We start from the raw sequence: 18,015 nt of genomic DNA, 5'->3' as shown, positions 1-18,015 counted from the left end.
TGAGATGGAGGCCTATTTGTCAAGAAATCCCTATTTTCAGTATAACAAAATCCTAAATAGCTGGACCTTAGGAAAAAATAGCACTTCTAAACTGAGATGTCATTTGAAGACTTCTGTTTTGCACATTTTCAAACTGAAAATCATCTGTGCTTCATGAGGAAGAAATTGAGAATTAGTTAGTAGCATCTTTGAATCAGACTTTTTTGAGAAAGTTGTATTTTTTAACTCAACTCCTATTTGCCAAAAATCAGTAAAGCCTTCTTGTGTATTTATCCCTTCTTTGCTGTACATTTAATTACTTAAATCATATAAGGAGCAATTTAAAGCTAAATTAATATTAAATGCATTCAGAGAAAATCAAGAAGTATTTTTATTAGGTGACCTGCACAAGTGTAACAATATCATTTTTGCATGTAAGCAACTTTCAGTCCGTGACTTCAGATGGCAAGTTGTACTTCTTTTTTGGCAGGCACTGTTCTAGATCTGCCTGTACAAGGTTTACTTGTGCAATATCTGGTGAAGCACACAGAGCCAGGATGCCTGACTTTTTTGGCACGTAACTGTTGAAATTTAGCATTCTGTGATCTGTGGGCTCTCTCTAGCATACATCGAAAAGTTTTTTGCATCGGAACAGGATATTCACAGCAATGAACTTGATGAGCAGGAAGCTGCCTACAAACAGTGTATTCAGCTTGCTGTGGATCTCGACTAACAGAATAGCTGAGAAGGGAGAAGTGTTTAAAGTTCAGGTATTCCAGTCAGGGCTGCAAGGAAGCATCCCTTCATTTTGGATCCCTGGCCTTGAGCCTTCTCCTGAAGGCAGGCACTTCTGATCAAGATGCCTACTTCTCATTTTTAAAATAGCAAGAGAGTTACTTCAGCTGGCCTCCAGCAGGGGATAGCTACTGATAGCTACTGATAGTAACTGATAGTTACTGGGGAAGTTAAAAGATTTTTGCCTATTGCTTATGCCCCAGGAAGTTCATATCTGATCTCTGTCAAACAAGTTAACCACTGTGCTATTTTGTAGTGACAGGGCATACTATTTCTCTCCCAGGAGCCCACATTTATGGAAGACAGAATTGGTTCCTGCTTTAAAAAGCATACAGAGCTCTATTCTGTTAGGAATTAAAAATGTCTGTTAAACTGAGCTTTTCAGTGCGATGAAATATGCAGAAGAGTTCCCGTTGCCTGTATTCTGAATTTTTTGAGAGGTAGCATCAAACCGCTGTACATACCAGGACAATACAGAATTGTAAATTTATGCATCAGAAAACTTTAATATCTTAAAGTTTTTGGTGTTAAGGTTGTTCTGGAGTTCAATAAACATTTTCAGGATTTGCATCTTTAGAATTAAGTGAGTTTTAGGCATTGGAACGCTTCAGCTTTGTTGGAGGTTCATGTTTGTTCTGCTCTGGGCTTTTGTGTGTGTGAAGGCAATTGGGACAAGTATAGAGGGACAGGTTAATTGGAAGAAAAGTAGGCCATGAGCTTCATCTGGGGAAAAAAAAAGGTTTTTCATGTGTTTAGTATTTGAATGCTTGAAATCATCTTTGTCTTTAGCTTAAATTTTCAGTGATAATAGAGTTCTCGTCTCTACTTTATGAAAGTCCAGAGGGCTGATCCAGACCACAGGGAGCTGATTGTGTCCCAAAAGGTGGTCAGGTGACACCCATTCAAAATCTTACTGACTTTGGCCTGAGTTACTTTGTCAAAACCAATTCTACAATCTTCAGTAAGTTTTGTTGCAGTTAATAAGCCAGAAGGCAAAAAAATCAAGATAATATGTTGCTAAACTAATAAATGTTTGTTTATCTCATGTTTCCCCTTGCTTTTGAGAAGAGCTCCTTGTAAATACAGTACCGCTTCTCTGTTCTTGTTACAATTTTTCTCTTTAAAAACAAATTTTTCCATGGTGCCCACAACAATCTGGAATACCAGTTGGCTGCTTTTGTGTGGCGATTCTGTATAATGTTGATGCAGGGAAGGAGTCCCCGGATACTTCCTTAACTGTCTTCTATTTGACTTCTGTTGCAGGTGTTTGGGGACAAGTACAATCCTTTCCTCCCTTATTTAAAAAGCATCCAACACGATAGGCTGGGTTGCCTATGTCTAGCAATACTAGAGGCTACAATAAAGGAGGCCATAAGCTCTAGTAAACTGAAGTCTGAGCCACACAATTATTATATAAAGGTCAAAACAATATTAAACAGACAAATTATCAACATTTCAGATAAGTGTTCAGTGTAGAGAAATGCAGCATGTGATTCTTTGAAAAGGAAATTCAGAGGTAGATACCCAGCTACTTGCAAACCCCAGTTAAAGAAGTCCATGCAAGACAGTGAAAGTTAGCATTGAGGTCAAATTACTGTTTATCTCTGTCATGTCCTCAGTGCAAATTCAAGCTTTTTCTTGAGGTTTTCCTCTTTTATGCAGTCCTGTATAGCAACTCACGTATTTCCTTTTATTCCCACCCCACATGCCAACATCATACTGATTTTAATGAAACATTCCAATAATGAAAATTTTAATAGTTCTTACAGAGCAATTTATAGCTACAAGCTGAGTTTCTTTGGATCTTCCTAGAGAACTAGGAACACTCTGAAGGAGGGAAAACTTCAGTGTTCATGCTGAGATTTGACTTGACTGGCAGCCTAACTGCATTAGTTTCCTGGAATTCTGGTACTTGGGGTGTTTCCGTGTCATCAAAGAAATAGTAAAAAAGGAGCAAAAGGACAGAGATGTGAGGCACTGTGAAAATGTTCAGCTCAGACTGTTTGGACTCCTTTGGTGCGAGAGCTGTTGAGGTCCTGTCAGGTTGACAATACCTCCTTCTGACAGGCCGCTCTGCTTTGGATTCCAGTATTGGGTGATGTGCTTTAAGCTTTTCTTCGTGTTGATAGGCATTTCTTTATCATATCTTTATTAATCTTGAAAGAAATAGTCTTACCTTGATTTGAAGAACTGTGGGGTAAGTGCTCCAAATCGTTAAGAAGTAAAAATGCTTGTTGAAGTCATTGCTACCTTTTTAAACTGCACCTGTGCTCTTACTACTCAGCTTTAAGTATCAAATCATCTACCATGTTGCCAGAGCAGTACCATAGATACAGAGCAGTACTACAGATGCCGAGCCTTTTTTTCTCTTCTACACTGCTTTGTTGTCATAGGTGAAGCTGAGTTGGTGTAGGTTTCATCTGTAGTGTTTTAGAATGGAGAATAAATCTGTAACGAAGCAAAACATAGAAAAGATAGTCAGAGTCCTGTGACTTCTAGTCACCTGATCTAGTGGATGATGTCCCTGCCCACCCACGGCAGGGAACTTGCGTTAGATTACCTTCAAAGGTCCCTTCCAATGCAAACCATTCTATGATTTTGGTAAAGCATTTATTAGGATACCACAGGAAAATTATAAGCTAATATGAAAGAAAGAGGAGATCTAACAAGTAAGCTCTCTAATCATGAGTGAAAACAGGAAAAGGATGTAACTGAGGCAACTATTAAAATAGGAACTATTAACCTGGAAAGAAGATACCATGAAAGTTCTAGAAGAATTGGTGTTGGCACAGATCATAATGTATTAATGATATATATTTTTAAATGTCCTAGCAAAAATACTAGTGTTGGAATGGTATTTATGGAGGACTGAACACAGTTAAGTCTAGAGTAAAAGAACTGACATGAAGTATAGTACCTCAGAGTGCATTATAAGCTGCTTACAGACTAAAAATAGGAAACTTTTCTTTGAGTTGGAAGGTCACCATGTGGAACTGACAGAAAAAAGTGACCTAGGCACAGAAATTGTTGATCAAAGCTAGCTACGAGCCATCAGTATTGTCCAGCCATAAGCAAATAGGAGCCTGATACTGACACTATTGACTGTGTGGATGAGGAAATACTCATTATATGTGTATGTCATTATATGTGACACCATTAATGCTTTAGAGTTGCTGTATGTAGTACTTGAATACTTTTCCATTCAAGAAAGATTAGTTTACACTGAGACAAGTGTAAATAATTATTTCAATGATAAGTAGCATGGGAGAGTCTTGCGAGAGGAAACAGGTTGGTTTATTTATCCAAACACAGCACAATCTGAGAGAAGATGATTGCTCTCAGTAAGTTCATTTGGGAAAGAAGGGAAGCATAAACACAGGGAGAGTGTAGAAATATGTAAAATACAGGACGGTGATCACAAGGTTATATAAGTGTAAACCTTCATGGATGCATTCAAGTCATTAATACTAACAAGTTCTGGAACCTTTCCATACGGAATAGTGGGGCAGAAATACCTAGATAGACTTGGGCTTTTTTCCTTGATTAAAAAACTTTTATATGATTACAAAACCAAGGCCCTAGATTCAAGGACCTGGAAACGCCTTTCCAGTTAAACACTTGATCCTGATTCTCCAGTGTAAAGTATATGCATCATCTTTGCAGACTCCATTTACAAAAATACACTTTAGTCTGGGATTTTGTTGAAATTATTTCTTAAACTTAAGATTTAGGTGCCTTTGCAGCCTTTTACCTTGTTCTAATCTTGCAGTGTAAAACACCTGTTTAGAAAAGAGGAAGTTGAAATGCATCAGTCCAGCATTTTTGTCACACTTTTTTCCAGTTCTGATGCTTTTAACCTGTCTTTCCTTCCATCTAAAGTTTAGAACGCCCATAGAAGAGGATAGCCATAGAATCATATGTGTAATACGTATGTTATGTTTTCAGAAAGCAAAATTAGTTTGTATGCTTTAGCCTTTTCAAAGCAGGGACAGTTTTACTGTTCTTTTCAGAGTAAGGAATTTGTATGCCAAATTTGAGCCCTAACAGCTGGTTTTTGCTGTTCCCCAAACTATCTTTTTCCTCTTTTGATGGTTTTCCTTTATTTTTTATTTCAGAGGAAGACAAGCTGTAAGTATAACCTCCCTTTCCTGATAAAATTATGTGGAGAAAAAGGATCATACTTCATACCTTGCAATCCTTCAGCTTCCCTACAGATCCACTGTCCTCTTCTGCCTTGCATCACAGTTTGATGTTTCCTGTCTAGGCTCCAGTTTGATGCTACTGCTAGTTTGCATTAGCTTTGGTTAGATAGCAACAGCTGACTTCAAGAGTCCCAGGATGCTGATAACTCTATTGCATACAGGGATTTTCATTTGTGATCTGCCTGCTCTCTGCTCTGCTCATGAGGCTTCAAGTGCATGGTGAACCAGTTAACTTCATAAAGCCTCCTCAACATAGCAGGTGCCTGTTGACCACATTTTAATGAAGCTGGTAAGGAAATTGGAGGATGGGGTTGTTGTACCCTGTCCACATTTCCTGCTTGGCAAGAGACTTCCCCTGTCTGTGGTGTTTAGCATTTTGATCACTGCATCATTAAAGACAAAATTTTTAAATTCGTGCCCATAGTATTCTGCTTTTGACAGGACATAGCTCAGGGAGAGAGTAATTTTCTCTATGTGAAATGGATTTTATTCAGACTACTACCAGCTGTTTTCTGAGGTTGTCAGTGTTTAACTGTTGTAAAATGGTGAGTAATGTAATTAGCCACTGCTAATCTAACTAGTAATTAATTATGCCAACTGGTACTCTTGAGTATTCAAACATGCAAAGCAAATAATTCTTATTTATAGCCAAGCCAAAGTTATGGAGCACATAGCCATGTGTCAAAACCAGGAATTATATTTTTAAGTATTTTTACCCACTTCCATTTCAATGATGGGGACAGATCCACCATGTATTACTGCAGGTAGTTCCAAAAAGGAAAAACCATTAAATACATTTAACGAAAATGAATCATCTCCCTACATAGCTCGGTTACTGTTGGAAGTCATGAAATACAGAGGAACCACCTCGCTATGTAAGCTCTTCTAATTCTCCTCCCACACACACGCTCTTTTTTAAAGGCGTCCTTGTGAGTTGCATTTGATTAGGACTTGTAATTTGAGTTGCATTTGATTAGCAGTTGTAATTTGCATGCCGCGGTTCTGGTTGTGACCGCTATGACTAGGGCAAGCATGCAGGACTCTTCATTTTACCTACTCTAAATAGAATTGCAGTATTTTGTTAAAAGTCTGAAATTTGCCAGAAATACAAGAACGTCTTGCAGTTTCAGCTTCGTAGTTGTCTCTCCTTTTGATTCCAAAGGAGAAAGGGTGTTGATCATAGTAATACTTTTGACAGGTCAGTGGCAGCTTGTGTCTGGCCACATACTGCCGGCAAAAACAAAGACAAAAGCAGCCTTGTACAAGTGAGGCCTAATTGTTCCTGCATTTAATTCCAGATAATACTGACTAAATGGGTGGAAATATATGCTTCTATGTACCTTATAAGCAGTTTGACAAAAATGAGAGAAAACCAGATATATTGAGCACAAATATTCTTCTAAGCAAAAATATTTTTAAAATGAGCAGTATTTCTTAAGGATTTTTAACTCGCACAGCGTGCGAGACTATATATTAGTCCTGTGAGCGTGCACAGGGCTAGCATGTTGAGCTGATGCAGCAGCAGTGAACTGTCACTCACAGTTGTTTCGCAGTCAGGTCTTTTAATTTATTCTGGTCTTTCTTCCCTTCAGCATGTATCCTGCTAGTTGCTAGGCAACCAGAAGTGATTTTTACTGCGCATGATTTTTATGTGGTAGTTGTTGTGGTTATTATTTTCTAATTATAAAACTGGGGACAGGGATTAAAATCAGAATTGCGTTACTAATTACTAATTTTCTCCTGTTGTATCCACAACACAGCCATTTGAGATTATGTAAGAAAAGACAACATTAATTTACAGTATAGATGCACATATACAAAGGGAGCAGAAGATAACATTTCTTTGTGAGAGGAGGTTCTATAAAAAGGATAGAACAGAATAAGTTGTTATTGATCTGAGTAGACAAAATCAGGCACTAGTCTTCTGTCTGTTGCATATTTCATGCCCTTAATGCTTTTTCTTTCACGGCCTTAAATGATTCTCAGTAATTAATTATATCAAGCAAAAGCTTGAAGGTTTTCTGTGGCATTCTTAGTTTAATAGAATGTGTGAACAAATCACAGTTGGCTAGATTTATGTCTTGAAAATAGGATATTGCTGTTTAATAATTTACTACTGTCATATTTTTAATATAAAATACAATATACGAAGGGGTGTATGTGTATGTTAAAAGGGAAAAAAATTATATAGTCATGAGATAAAAACCTCTATAATAATCAGGAACTTTTTAAATTGGACAAATATGCTAAACATGTTTTAAAATGTGATCAAAAATAGTTTATTAGTAGTTGTTTCCTCTATACTTAATCATTCTATTTGTTGTTAAGACATTGAAGCAACACCAGCATCACTGGTTTAGTATTAGTATTTTTTCTCAAATAGATATTTCTGTTAAAAGAAAGCTGCTGAAGTTTAAAACACAGCAATGATGACTCAGTCCTTCTGTGTAGCAAATCCACATTCATAATGCACAAAGTTTTGAAAGCCACTTTTCACACTTTTTAAAGGATTGGCTTACATCTATATCATATGTCAGTATATTGCACAGATTTATTCAAATAACTACTAAGTTATTGTAAAGTCAAGGACATAGGAAAATGGAATGTAAGAGAAAAAAGGTGGAAACCTAATGTGATTCCTCCAGGAAGGTACATTATGGTATGCTGTGTAGTGGTTTGCTTTACTTTGCTTTTCCACTGGACCAGTGCATTGCATATGCAAAGTGGGCATTGATCAGTTAATGAATGGTGAATTCCCCCTGGGCTTCTTTATAATGCTCATAAGGAGTCTGAATGTTTTGCAGATACAGAACTTTTTTCACAACATTTTATTCTCTTTTTACAAATGAGGATAGAGGCGTAAATTTTAAGACACCATTTGGGCACCAGAGATGTGATTTCTCAGAGTACTTAGTGTTCTGTAGGCTCAGAACAAATTTCATTGATCTCAGTTGCAGCTGTGAGTGCTCAACACTTTTCTTTATTAACAAAAAAAAATAAATACAGTCCTCAATTTGCAAAGAAGTAGAAACACTTGTTAATTTAGTCAGTTGTGTAGTGTGTACTTAATGCGTTGCTTTTCCTTGTATTGCTTCCAGTTTCTCTTTGAGAGGGCAGTGTGACATGAAGACAAGTTCTGTCACGTGGCATGACATAGTCACTCACATAGATCATTAACAAGATTGGTGCCTTTAAATGCATAGTATAAACACCTCCTGTTTTAACAGGGGAACTGTGAAAGTAATGAATTTGTCTCTTTGGTGTGAATCAGTACCAAAGGAGATGGGAGGTACCGTGGCCTGAGTTTCACAATTATTTGCTGTCAGGAGAGAAACAGTAAGACTTGGGGTAACGATTATCTGGTAATTTTATGATTTCTTCTATTTCACTAACAGGGTGCTTCCGAAATAAATTAGATCCGTTGGTTGAAATGGCTAGTAGTGTCCTGGAGCGTGAGGTGCAGGTGGTCTGTTGGGTTGTTTATCCTGACAGAAATGTATGGGGTGGATAGACTTCACTCTCACCTTCCCTGACAGGGATGCACGGTGTGCCACCTTGTCTCACCATGCAGCAGCAGCACCCAGAAGGGTGTTCATGCACGTGCCATAATCTTGCTGTAATGCAGGAGGCAGCCCGGCAGTTAAGCTGACCAGGCAAGGGGAACAGCTTCTGCGGCTGCAAGTCAGACAAAAGTTGTCAGATGAGACAGGCTTTAGGTTTCTAGGTTTGCATTGGATGGAAAAATGCTCTAGCTGCCAGTTGGCGCCCATGGTATTGGTTGAACAACGCTGATTAGCAAGCTGTGATTAGAACATTTACATTATTGTCTTCTCTGATGCAAGGTGTATAAGGAGCAGCAGTGTCCCAGGGCTAAACAGAGAATAACAAATCTTGGATTAGGTGAGCAACAGCTACTTAGGAAGTGAGGAAAATCTGTTTATACCTACTAGTTCATTGATCTACCAGGTCCATAAGAAAAACAGTAGCTCCTCAAATTCTGATACTGTTTCAGGCATTAAGAAATGTCTAAGATATAGTAAGCATTCATGACTTTCATAGAGGGCAGAGCTGTTTTGTGCTTTTTGTCATCCTTATGCTCAATGGCAGAATTGCCTCATTTAACCTTGGATTCAGTATTAGTTTAATGTGTCTGATAAGATCCCATACCATTGTGGAGGGTGACTGCAAGAGAGAAGCTCAGGTCGAGACTGGGACTTGGCAGCCTTCTTGCCCAACTCCTGTGAAATTTTGGTACCCCTGAAGGTGCAAATGAGGGTCTTTTTGGAGTAGCTCTGAGAGAAGGAGGCATGTGCATGTGGGCTGGGAAATGCTTGTGAATAATACGTGCAGTGAATGATAGTTCCTGTCAGCAGAGCTTTTTTCTGCTACTTTGTCTGTGAGAAAAATGACACACACAGAGCGGGGAAAAAAAAAAAAGACTAGCCCCTAAGTGCCATCAGCAGATTTTCTCTCCAGGTGACTTACAGCCATGTATTACTTGGGAAGCCACAAATAAGATTAAAAAAGCCCCTCAATTTTTAAGTGTTAAAATAGCTATTAATAAAGGATGAACAATGGGAAATCTGGAAATCTTAGAAATTGTGAACACCTGTAAGTGATAAGCAATGTTCACAGAGTGTGAAAGGTTTTTAGATAACCCATCATGTTATTTTAGATGACTGAAGAAGTACAAATGTCAGTACTGATTTTCAATACAGTTACAGTGATCTTCCCAGAAACCTAACAGTCATTAATGGAAGTTAATAATCTTTGTCGTTGTATTATCTACTTAGTCTGATAGCAATCAGGATCTGATATAATGGAAATCAGTATGAAGAAATGGTTTGCTATGACAAGGAGGTACAAAACAACTGTAAAATGACAAAGAAGAAGATAAACTTACAGTGACAGGAGGGACATTTGCTAAAAATTGCGAAATAAAACTTGAGAAGATTATAAGACTGTACTAGACAAACCGCTGTCGAATTCAGATTGAAATCCTGATCCTGCTTCCATAAAACCTCCAACACATATGGTCCTATAATAATGGCAGTATGTTAGGACAACAGTGCAAAGGATATGTTTTCAATTGTAAATTAATTATCTGTACTAAATTAAAAAATCAGAGCAGCGTTCAATTTCTAATTCTCTGAAAGAAAAACTTGTGATTTTTTTGTTACTATTTTTCCTTATGATTAGAGCTTATACGTGTGGGGGGTTCTTTGTGAGAAAGTTGTAGTAATTCTTTGCATTGCGGGTTTGTTTTTCTCAACAGTTCAGGGCGGCAGCTAAGTGAAGTCTTCATTCAGCTCCCATCTAGAAAAGAATTACCAGAGTATTATGAATTGATTAGAAAACCGGTGGACTTCAAAAAGATAAAGGTAAGAATATTTTTTGGAAGTGGAGATTCTTCCATTTCTTTTTGTTATACAGAAGGGTGAGCGTGAATTTGTCTTTAAAATGACAACAGCATGAATATTGCATGTACCTGTATTTATGGCTTAGGTTTTAAACATGGTTACACACCTTGTTAGGAATTTTGTTTAGTGTGTATTGCAGTATAACACTGTAATTGCAAAGTCAAATCAAAATGTAGCAGTGTGACATGAACACCACTTTCAGAGATGACATCTCAGTGTCTTTTTTGCAAAGACTGTATTGTGAATCTGTAAGCACATCTTTGGTAAAAACACAGCATTTGTGAAGGTTTAATGGTTCTAGGGGAATGTGTCATCCCTAAACAAGCATCACATCTCGGAACAATGAGGTCAGATCCAAACATGGTTTGGCGAATGGGGTTTAGGCTTTTTGTTGCACGTTAGGTGATGTCATAACTATGACTTTCATTTATGTCATAGCTTATTTTGTTTCTGTGCTAGAAAGAAGAAACTGGAACTCCTTTACCAAAAGAGCTCCATTTCTGTAGCTTTCTAAAGAGAAAGCTTTTAATGTGTTGAAATCAAATGTTAATTCTGTGTCCTGTCTGCTGTTTTTCTTTCTGTACCACTGTCCATCCATACGTCTCTTCATTTCCTCAACAAACGCAACAGGAAAGAATTCGCAACCATAAGTATCGGAGCCTTGGAGACTTGGAGAAAGATGTCATGTTGCTGTGTCACAACGCTCAGACATTCAATCTGGAGGGATCACAGGTCTGAACGAAGCACTTTGTGCTAAACATAAAAGTTTCTCCTACCTAATGTTGTCAGTGCTTGTGGATTATTATATTATGTATATAAACCCTGTGCTTTAATTCTTACTTTGAATAGAGAAAAATGGCCAGATTCTTAGAAACATCCAGAATTCACTGGACACAGCTGCAGTGTGTGCATGCACAGAAATTGGTTTTGACTCTAATTCTGAGATCAGCTTTTTCTGATCTGAGTGTGGTTTAGAGCTGCTGTAAGACTATTTGAACGTATGGTAAAAAGCAGTGCGTGTAGAGTGATACATCATCTTGGGTTTACCACAGCGGATGACAGAAGGAGCAGATGTAACAGTACAGTTTAGGACAGGATGATGACGAAATACCTTGTAGTGAACTCTTCAGTTCTGCTAATGGAAGATACAAATTCAGGGTTTGTCCAGCAGTAAAGCTTTGTGTATGAAGCTTTATACTCTCTGAACCCTTGGGGTTTTTTTAGTTTTTATTTTTTAATGTTGAAAGATCAGTGTCTGTTTTAAGAGGCAGTAATAATAAATCCCAGATGAGTCTCAGAGGTTTAGAAGGCAAAGATCTCTCATCTCAAACAGATGTTTCACACACATGCATGTGCTCAGTGCTGTGAATTCAGAACAGGACACTGACACAAAAGGAGAGACTACAAAATCTGGAAGACAGGTAAGAAAGTTGTTTCACAACACAGTGAAACATAGTCCTGGGTGATTGTTTTTATAGATGAGGTCCAAATAGTGTGATGCAAACACAACATTAAATTGAAACAGAGAACATGAAGACAGACAACTCCTATAATGTGCAAGAGAAAAAAAAAGATGTTAAACCTAAGTAAAAGTAAGCTTGAAGGCTGATGCTGCCAATGCTAATGCATCCTTCAAATTCCTAAACGTTCCTGATGACCCTTAGCTAAACTGGGGAGTTTATATTAAGATTTGAGAACTAAAAATTAAAATAAGCATGCAGTTAATTATGAAGGATTGTTGAATACAGCTTATCATTTTGTGATTGTATTTTTGCTATCTAGAGACAGAAAATGTTTTCTGTAATATGTTCGTTTGGTGTTTTTACTGTCTTCAGTTATATGGAAACAACCTATAAATAAATCAGCTGAACAATATTTTGATGTGAAAATCAATGACTATAGGAAGCGTGGGACAAAATTTTGCTACGTGTCCAAATGTAAATTGCCAGTTTACTGCTTAGTCACATAGCAGTAAAACATCTACAAATATCTAATGATAACAGCAGTCCACCAGTTTTTAAGGCTGCCTCATGTTCTTTGTAATAGTTTGGGTCCAGCTTTGCTCTGACATACCAGTTCACTTCAGTAAACTAGATAATTTAGGTGCGCACCCAAAACCAAAAGACTAATTCAGGCAGTTGTTTAAGTACACAGTGGCTTCAAGTGAAATTCTACGTGTGTGTTCTGTTGTTCTGCATCATACATGCATGCTGCTTTTCCTTGGAGCACAGCAGTTCCATCTAAGCAGGAACCATGTGAATCATAGAATTGCCTAGGTTGGAAGGGACGTTTCAGATCATCTAGTCCAACTGTCAGCCTAACTCTGACAAAAACCATCACTAATGTAAACTATATCTCTAAGCACGATGTCTACCGGTCTTTTAAATAGCTCCAGGGATGGTGACTCAACCTGGGCAACCTGTTCCAATGCTTAATAACCCTTTCAGTGTAAAAATTTTTCCTAACATCCAGCCCAAATCTCCCCTGGCACAACTTGAGGCTGTTTCATCTTGTCCTATCACCTGTTACCTGGGAGAAGAGACTGACCCCCACCTCACTACAACCTCCTTTCAGGTAGTTGTAGAGAGCCATAAGGTCTCCCCTCAGCCTCCTTTTCTCCAGGCTGAACAACCCCAGTTCCAGCAGCCATTCCTCGTAAGACTTACTCTCCAGATCTCTCACCAGCTTTGTTGCCCTTCTCTGGACCCACTCCAGCACCTCAATGCCTTTTTTGTGGTGAAGGGCCCAAAACTGGACACAGTATTCGAGGTGGGGCCTCACCAGTGCTGAGTGCAGAGGGACGATCACTTCCCTGCTCCTGCTGGCCACACTATTCCTGCAACAGGCTAGGATGCTGTTGGCCTTCTTGGCCACCTGGGCACACTGCTGGCTCATATTCAGATGTCTGTCGACCAACACCTCCAGGTCCTTTTCTGCTGGGCAGCTCTCCAGACACACTTCCCCAAGCCTGTAGCACTGCATGGGGTTGTTGTGACCAAAGTGCAGGACCCAGCACTTGGCCTTGTTGAACCTCATACCATTGGCCTTGGCCCATCGATCCAGCCTGTCCAGGGTTTTTTTTTTATGAGGTGTTTCCAGGGAGAGACAGACTTTGTGGTTCGAGGCTTTTGTCCTCAACGCAACCTCAGCAATTTGAAAAGTTTTTCATGTTGTGATGGTCAAATGAAACACAGACATGTAAGGGGTTAAAACTATTGAAACATAAGATTTGTCATGAGTTTTGTCGTTGGTCATAATTATATGTATCTAATAATTATAATAATATTATAATATAATTATATTGTTCATAGTATAATGGCAGCCAAAAATCCTTACATTCGCTTTCTCACAAATACCTGGTGTCCCTTTATACGGGAAGGCCTGTAATTTAGACAAATGTAGCCAAAGCCAAAGTATGACAGACAAAGTAGTTCAAGTGAGAATGATCATAAAACCAAATACAATCTATGACTCTCTATCCTTCTATTAACTATTCTTAATTGACTAGTGCTGAATTGTCCAGTGCATGGCTTCTGACATTTTACAAAACTAAATGTTCAAGTTTGTTTGTTAAGGTGATTATGAAGTCCCAGACGGATACTCAGCAAGACAACAAGATTTTTACTGTGTTAATCTGAGAAATGTGTTACAAACCAAATGTAGTCCTCTCATTCTGGAGAGTCCCCTCAAGCTTGCAGTTAAGGAGAAATCTGATGTACCCAATATACTTGGCAAGCTACAGAATGTTTGAGAACAGGTGCTAAGTTTAGAACAAGCACTGATTTTTTTTTCAATCTTTTTAGATCTTAGAGGAGGGAAGGAATGAGCTGCTTGGCATAATTTATTTTCCTTGTAGCCAGTTCGGATTTTAGAAAAAACTAAGGATAATCAACATGAGCCATTTGTCATTATCAACTGTACTGCTAGACTATAACCCATTTTTTAATTAAGCTGCTTACTGCTGAAGTTTGTTGCTTTGGCAGTTTTTCAAGGCTGTTATGATCTAATGAAAATACACAATAGTTCCTGTGATAATAAAAATAATAAGAAAAACACTCTAACTGAACATTTTAGATATAATGCATTTTAAGAGTTGTATTTTTGTGGCTCACTATTGACAAATTTCTTCATTTAGAGCATGAAAAATTAATGTTGGCATTTCTTGTAAAATTCATGCAAAAAGCATTGTTGTTCAGTATTTGAAAAGGCCATATACTATGTGGGTTTGCACTGGAAATTTAGGTCTATGCTGTGAAGTTTTTATACTGCTTGACTTTACAGTTCTGACATAGGCTTGTATTCATACTGTAGATCTATGAGGATTCCATTGTTCTTCAGTCTGTGTTCAAAAGCGCACGACAAAAGATTGCCAAAGAAGAAGAAAGTGAGGATGAAAGCAATGATGATGAAGAAGATGAGGAAGAAGAAGAATCAGAATCAGAATGTGAGTCCCCTGCTAAATACTGAGAAGAAAGTACATCTGGGGATGGAAGGGGAGGTTTTTTAGTTTCTGCATGGAGACTGATTATAAGGTTCTGTTTTACATTGGTGAAAGTAACTTACTAAGTTTGCTGCTGTGGGTGTTAACATTCAGCTTAAGGCCTTCGGCTGTGTGTTCTGGCTATACCTCTTAGAGTATACTAAATTATTTCTAAGCCAGAAGTGAATCACAGATGTGCTTTGTGAAAATAGATGTGACTGGCCATGAGCGTTTGTAAACCCTTCTGGTCCTGTTCGTGTTATTTGTAAATAGAAGTGGCTGGAAAGGCTAGAGACAGTCTTTATCTATGGGTGGTCAGCCTTTGGGCATGGTGTGACATATCAAACGGGTTAAGAACCAGAAGATGTTGCAAATATTCTTCAGTGCGGCAAGGACTAAGTGAAACTCCGATTGTTTCAGAAGCAGGAGGTGACACTCATTCAGTCTCTGCAGACTTGGAAACATGACACAGTGGAAAAGAAGGGATACCTTCATTCCACTTTCTGCCACCCCATACATCTACCCATACTCTCCAGCTACCCCGTCAGTATGGTTACAGGAACTGTCGTACTTGGCCCTGAGCTACTCTTCCAAGTACATCACATGGGTGTGCAAAGCATACAACTTTAGCAGTTCATTTGGAAATGAGTGGATATTCTGGAACTGGGAATTCAACATGTTCTTCAGAAAGGTGTCAGTTCAAAATTTGCCAGTCACCGTGACATAGCATTTCTATAGTTTAAAATAAAAAAATTGTCTGTTTGTACAGGGGATAAATATTTCTTTGTGCGAGGAAGAAAATATTTTTAGATGTGTGTCTTCTCACAGGACCATATACTCCCTGCAGACACCATGCATTTTGACAGCGAAAAGAAGATGCACATGGTCAACTTCAAGTTATTCTTTGTAGTTTAATACAAGTTACTGTTAAAACTATCAAGAAGTAGAGACGTAAAAGCAAATACCTCTGCTTCCTTGTTCCACACTCCAGATAAAGAGCAGAGGGGAATATCTTTCCAGGCTGCTGCCAGGGGTGAATTTCTGTAAACAAAGACAGCATTTAAAAGTTGATAAGTGAAAGTTACATTCATGTATGCTGTTAAAATTTTTGCAGCAAAATCAGTGAAAGTCAAAATCAAGCTAAATAAGAAGGATGAAAAAACTCGGGAGAAAGGAAAAGGCAAGAAGAGGCAAAGCCGAGCAAAAGCCAAGCCTGTTGTGAGTGATGATGATAGTGATGAGGATCAAGATGAAAATGTAAGTTTTGTTCCGTGAGACTGTGGAAGTGGTTGCAGTGGTTGCGTCTCTACCCTGTCCTGCTTGCTGTCAGAATTCTCAACTATTCATGCTTAAGCACATTTTTAATCTGGATTGATCATCTTGAGAAAATTGGGAGGGGGTGTTAACGGTGTCTGGCTGTGCTTATGAGATCTGCTCCCAGTGCTGAAAGACAAGAAGTCCAAGAAGTTTGGAGCTTATTTATTGGAGCTGTTCCTACTTTCATTGAAACTTTAAACCTCATGGTCTGTTTGCTTTTGTCCACAGATGAAAAACTCTTAGCTTGATTTTTATTTTTATTGGGGATACTTCTACTGTTGCTGCAAATGAAAACAGACCTCTTCCCATTTGTTTTTAAATGTCTGGATACAAAGAAAGATCTGGTGTTTCCTGACTCTGTGTCTTCCCTTCTTTAAAGAAGCCTACAGCAATTAAATGAAATGTCACGAGAGCGAAGTATTAGATAACGTAGTAACTTTCTTAAGGCTACCTTGATTTGTCAGTTTGTCAATTTTCTTCCTTTTACTTTCTCTTTTTTTTCCTTCTTTAACAAATTCCACAGAATAGCTGGCAAAGAATTTCTGACTTGTCTTGTGTCTCTTACCTCTAGGACCAGTCGGAAGCAAGCGGAAGTGATGATGAGTGATCCATAGGGTTTATTTTCTTGGCAGAACTGACCCCTCCCCCTTCTCTTCTCCCTGCTCCTATTTTACACCCAGTGAATTCATTTTGTCAAATAGACATTGGGTTGTTTCTGTATTCTCATTCTCTATAAATTAGCTTTAGGATAGTGCCAGACAAACATATGATATCATGGTGTAAAAAAGGAAAAAAATGTAAAATATTGTGACCAAATGGGCCTCAAAAGATTTTAAAACAAAGCAACAAAAAAAAAGCTTTTGATGGAAAATGTGGTTTGATAGTATATTTCTATGGACTGGTTTTAACTCGGTAATGATTTGATTGTGCCTGGTTTTGTCATTCGATAGGATGTTTTTCAGTGGCATCAGAAAGACATAAAAAAAAAAGTTTTGTAGCATTGATAACCAGGAGAAGCCATTAAAAGCCACTGGTTATTTTATTTTTAATCAGGCAGTTTTAAAAGTTTTTATTTGTTCTGTATTGGTTTTTTACACTGTGGTACATATATGCAACTTTCTTTAATAGCTTATAAATGTACAGTAGTTAGCCTTCATCCACCTTGTCCCATATATACGTTTTTCCACTTTACGCTTGACGATCTTCAGAAAAATGCTTTTTGAATTGTATCAGATTTATGTCTACTGTAAACTTTGCTTAACTTTTTTTTCCTCGATTAAAAAAGTTGGGTTAAAAACATGCTATTGAATATTGCAATCTATATAGTGTAATGGATGGCTTCTTTCATCAGACTGATCTTCTATGTTACCAATGTGGATTATCACCTTTTCCCTAAAGTGTACTTAATCTTTGCTTTCTTTGCACAATGTCTTTGGTTGCAAGTCATAAGCCTGAGGCAAATAAAATTCCAGTAATTTTGAAGAATGTGGTGTTGGTGCTTTCCTAATAAAAGAGATAATTTAGCTTAATAGATGCGGCCTTGTGTTATGAGTTCCACAAAAATCCTTTTATAGTAGGGACAAGAGGGCAGGAATGTCTCCTGTAGAAAGGTCCACCGTGGTCTGTCCTGAATGTAAAATAAGAACTCATTCAAATACCATAGAAGTATCTTCAGAGACGGAAAGAAGATATGCAATACACGTTAAAATAAGAATAATAAAATTGAAGTAGTAAGATAGTACCTTGAAGTGAAAGTGTAGTTCATTACCTAATTACAATTGAAGCGATTAAGCAATAAAATAAACATTTCTTTTTATTTCAG

At 37.9% G+C, this 18,015-nt stretch overlaps 1 protein-coding gene across 5 annotated transcripts in view; it reads left to right on the top strand.

Moving 5' to 3' along the window:
- The window catches only part of SMARCA2 (SWI/SNF related, matrix associated, actin dependent regulator of chromatin, subfamily a, member 2), a 118,060-nt gene extending 100,338 nt beyond the window's left edge, over positions 1-17,722 (top strand). For all 5 annotated transcript variants that reach the window (XM_063321264.1, XM_063321265.1, XM_063321266.1 and 2 more), the window contains 5 exons: positions 10,252-10,357; positions 11,027-11,128; positions 14,708-14,840; positions 15,991-16,133; positions 16,765-17,722. In XM_063321264.1, the coding sequence (XP_063177334.1) occupies positions 10,252-10,357; positions 11,027-11,128; positions 14,708-14,840; positions 15,991-16,133; positions 16,765-16,800 (520 nt within the window). In that variant the 3' untranslated portion in view covers positions 16,801-17,722. The remainder of the gene's footprint in view (positions 1-10,251; positions 10,358-11,026; positions 11,129-14,707; positions 14,841-15,990; positions 16,134-16,764) is intronic.
- The last annotated feature ends 293 nt before the right edge of the window (positions 17,723-18,015 follow it).

The sequence above is a fragment of the Chroicocephalus ridibundus genome, chromosome Z, assembly GCF_963924245.1.
Source record: "Chroicocephalus ridibundus chromosome Z, bChrRid1.1, whole genome shotgun sequence".
Taxonomy (NCBI): Eukaryota; Metazoa; Chordata; class Aves; order Charadriiformes; family Laridae; genus Chroicocephalus; species Chroicocephalus ridibundus.
The sequence above is the reverse complement of the archived record's forward strand: the minus strand, read 5'-3'. Positions and strand labels throughout refer to the sequence as shown.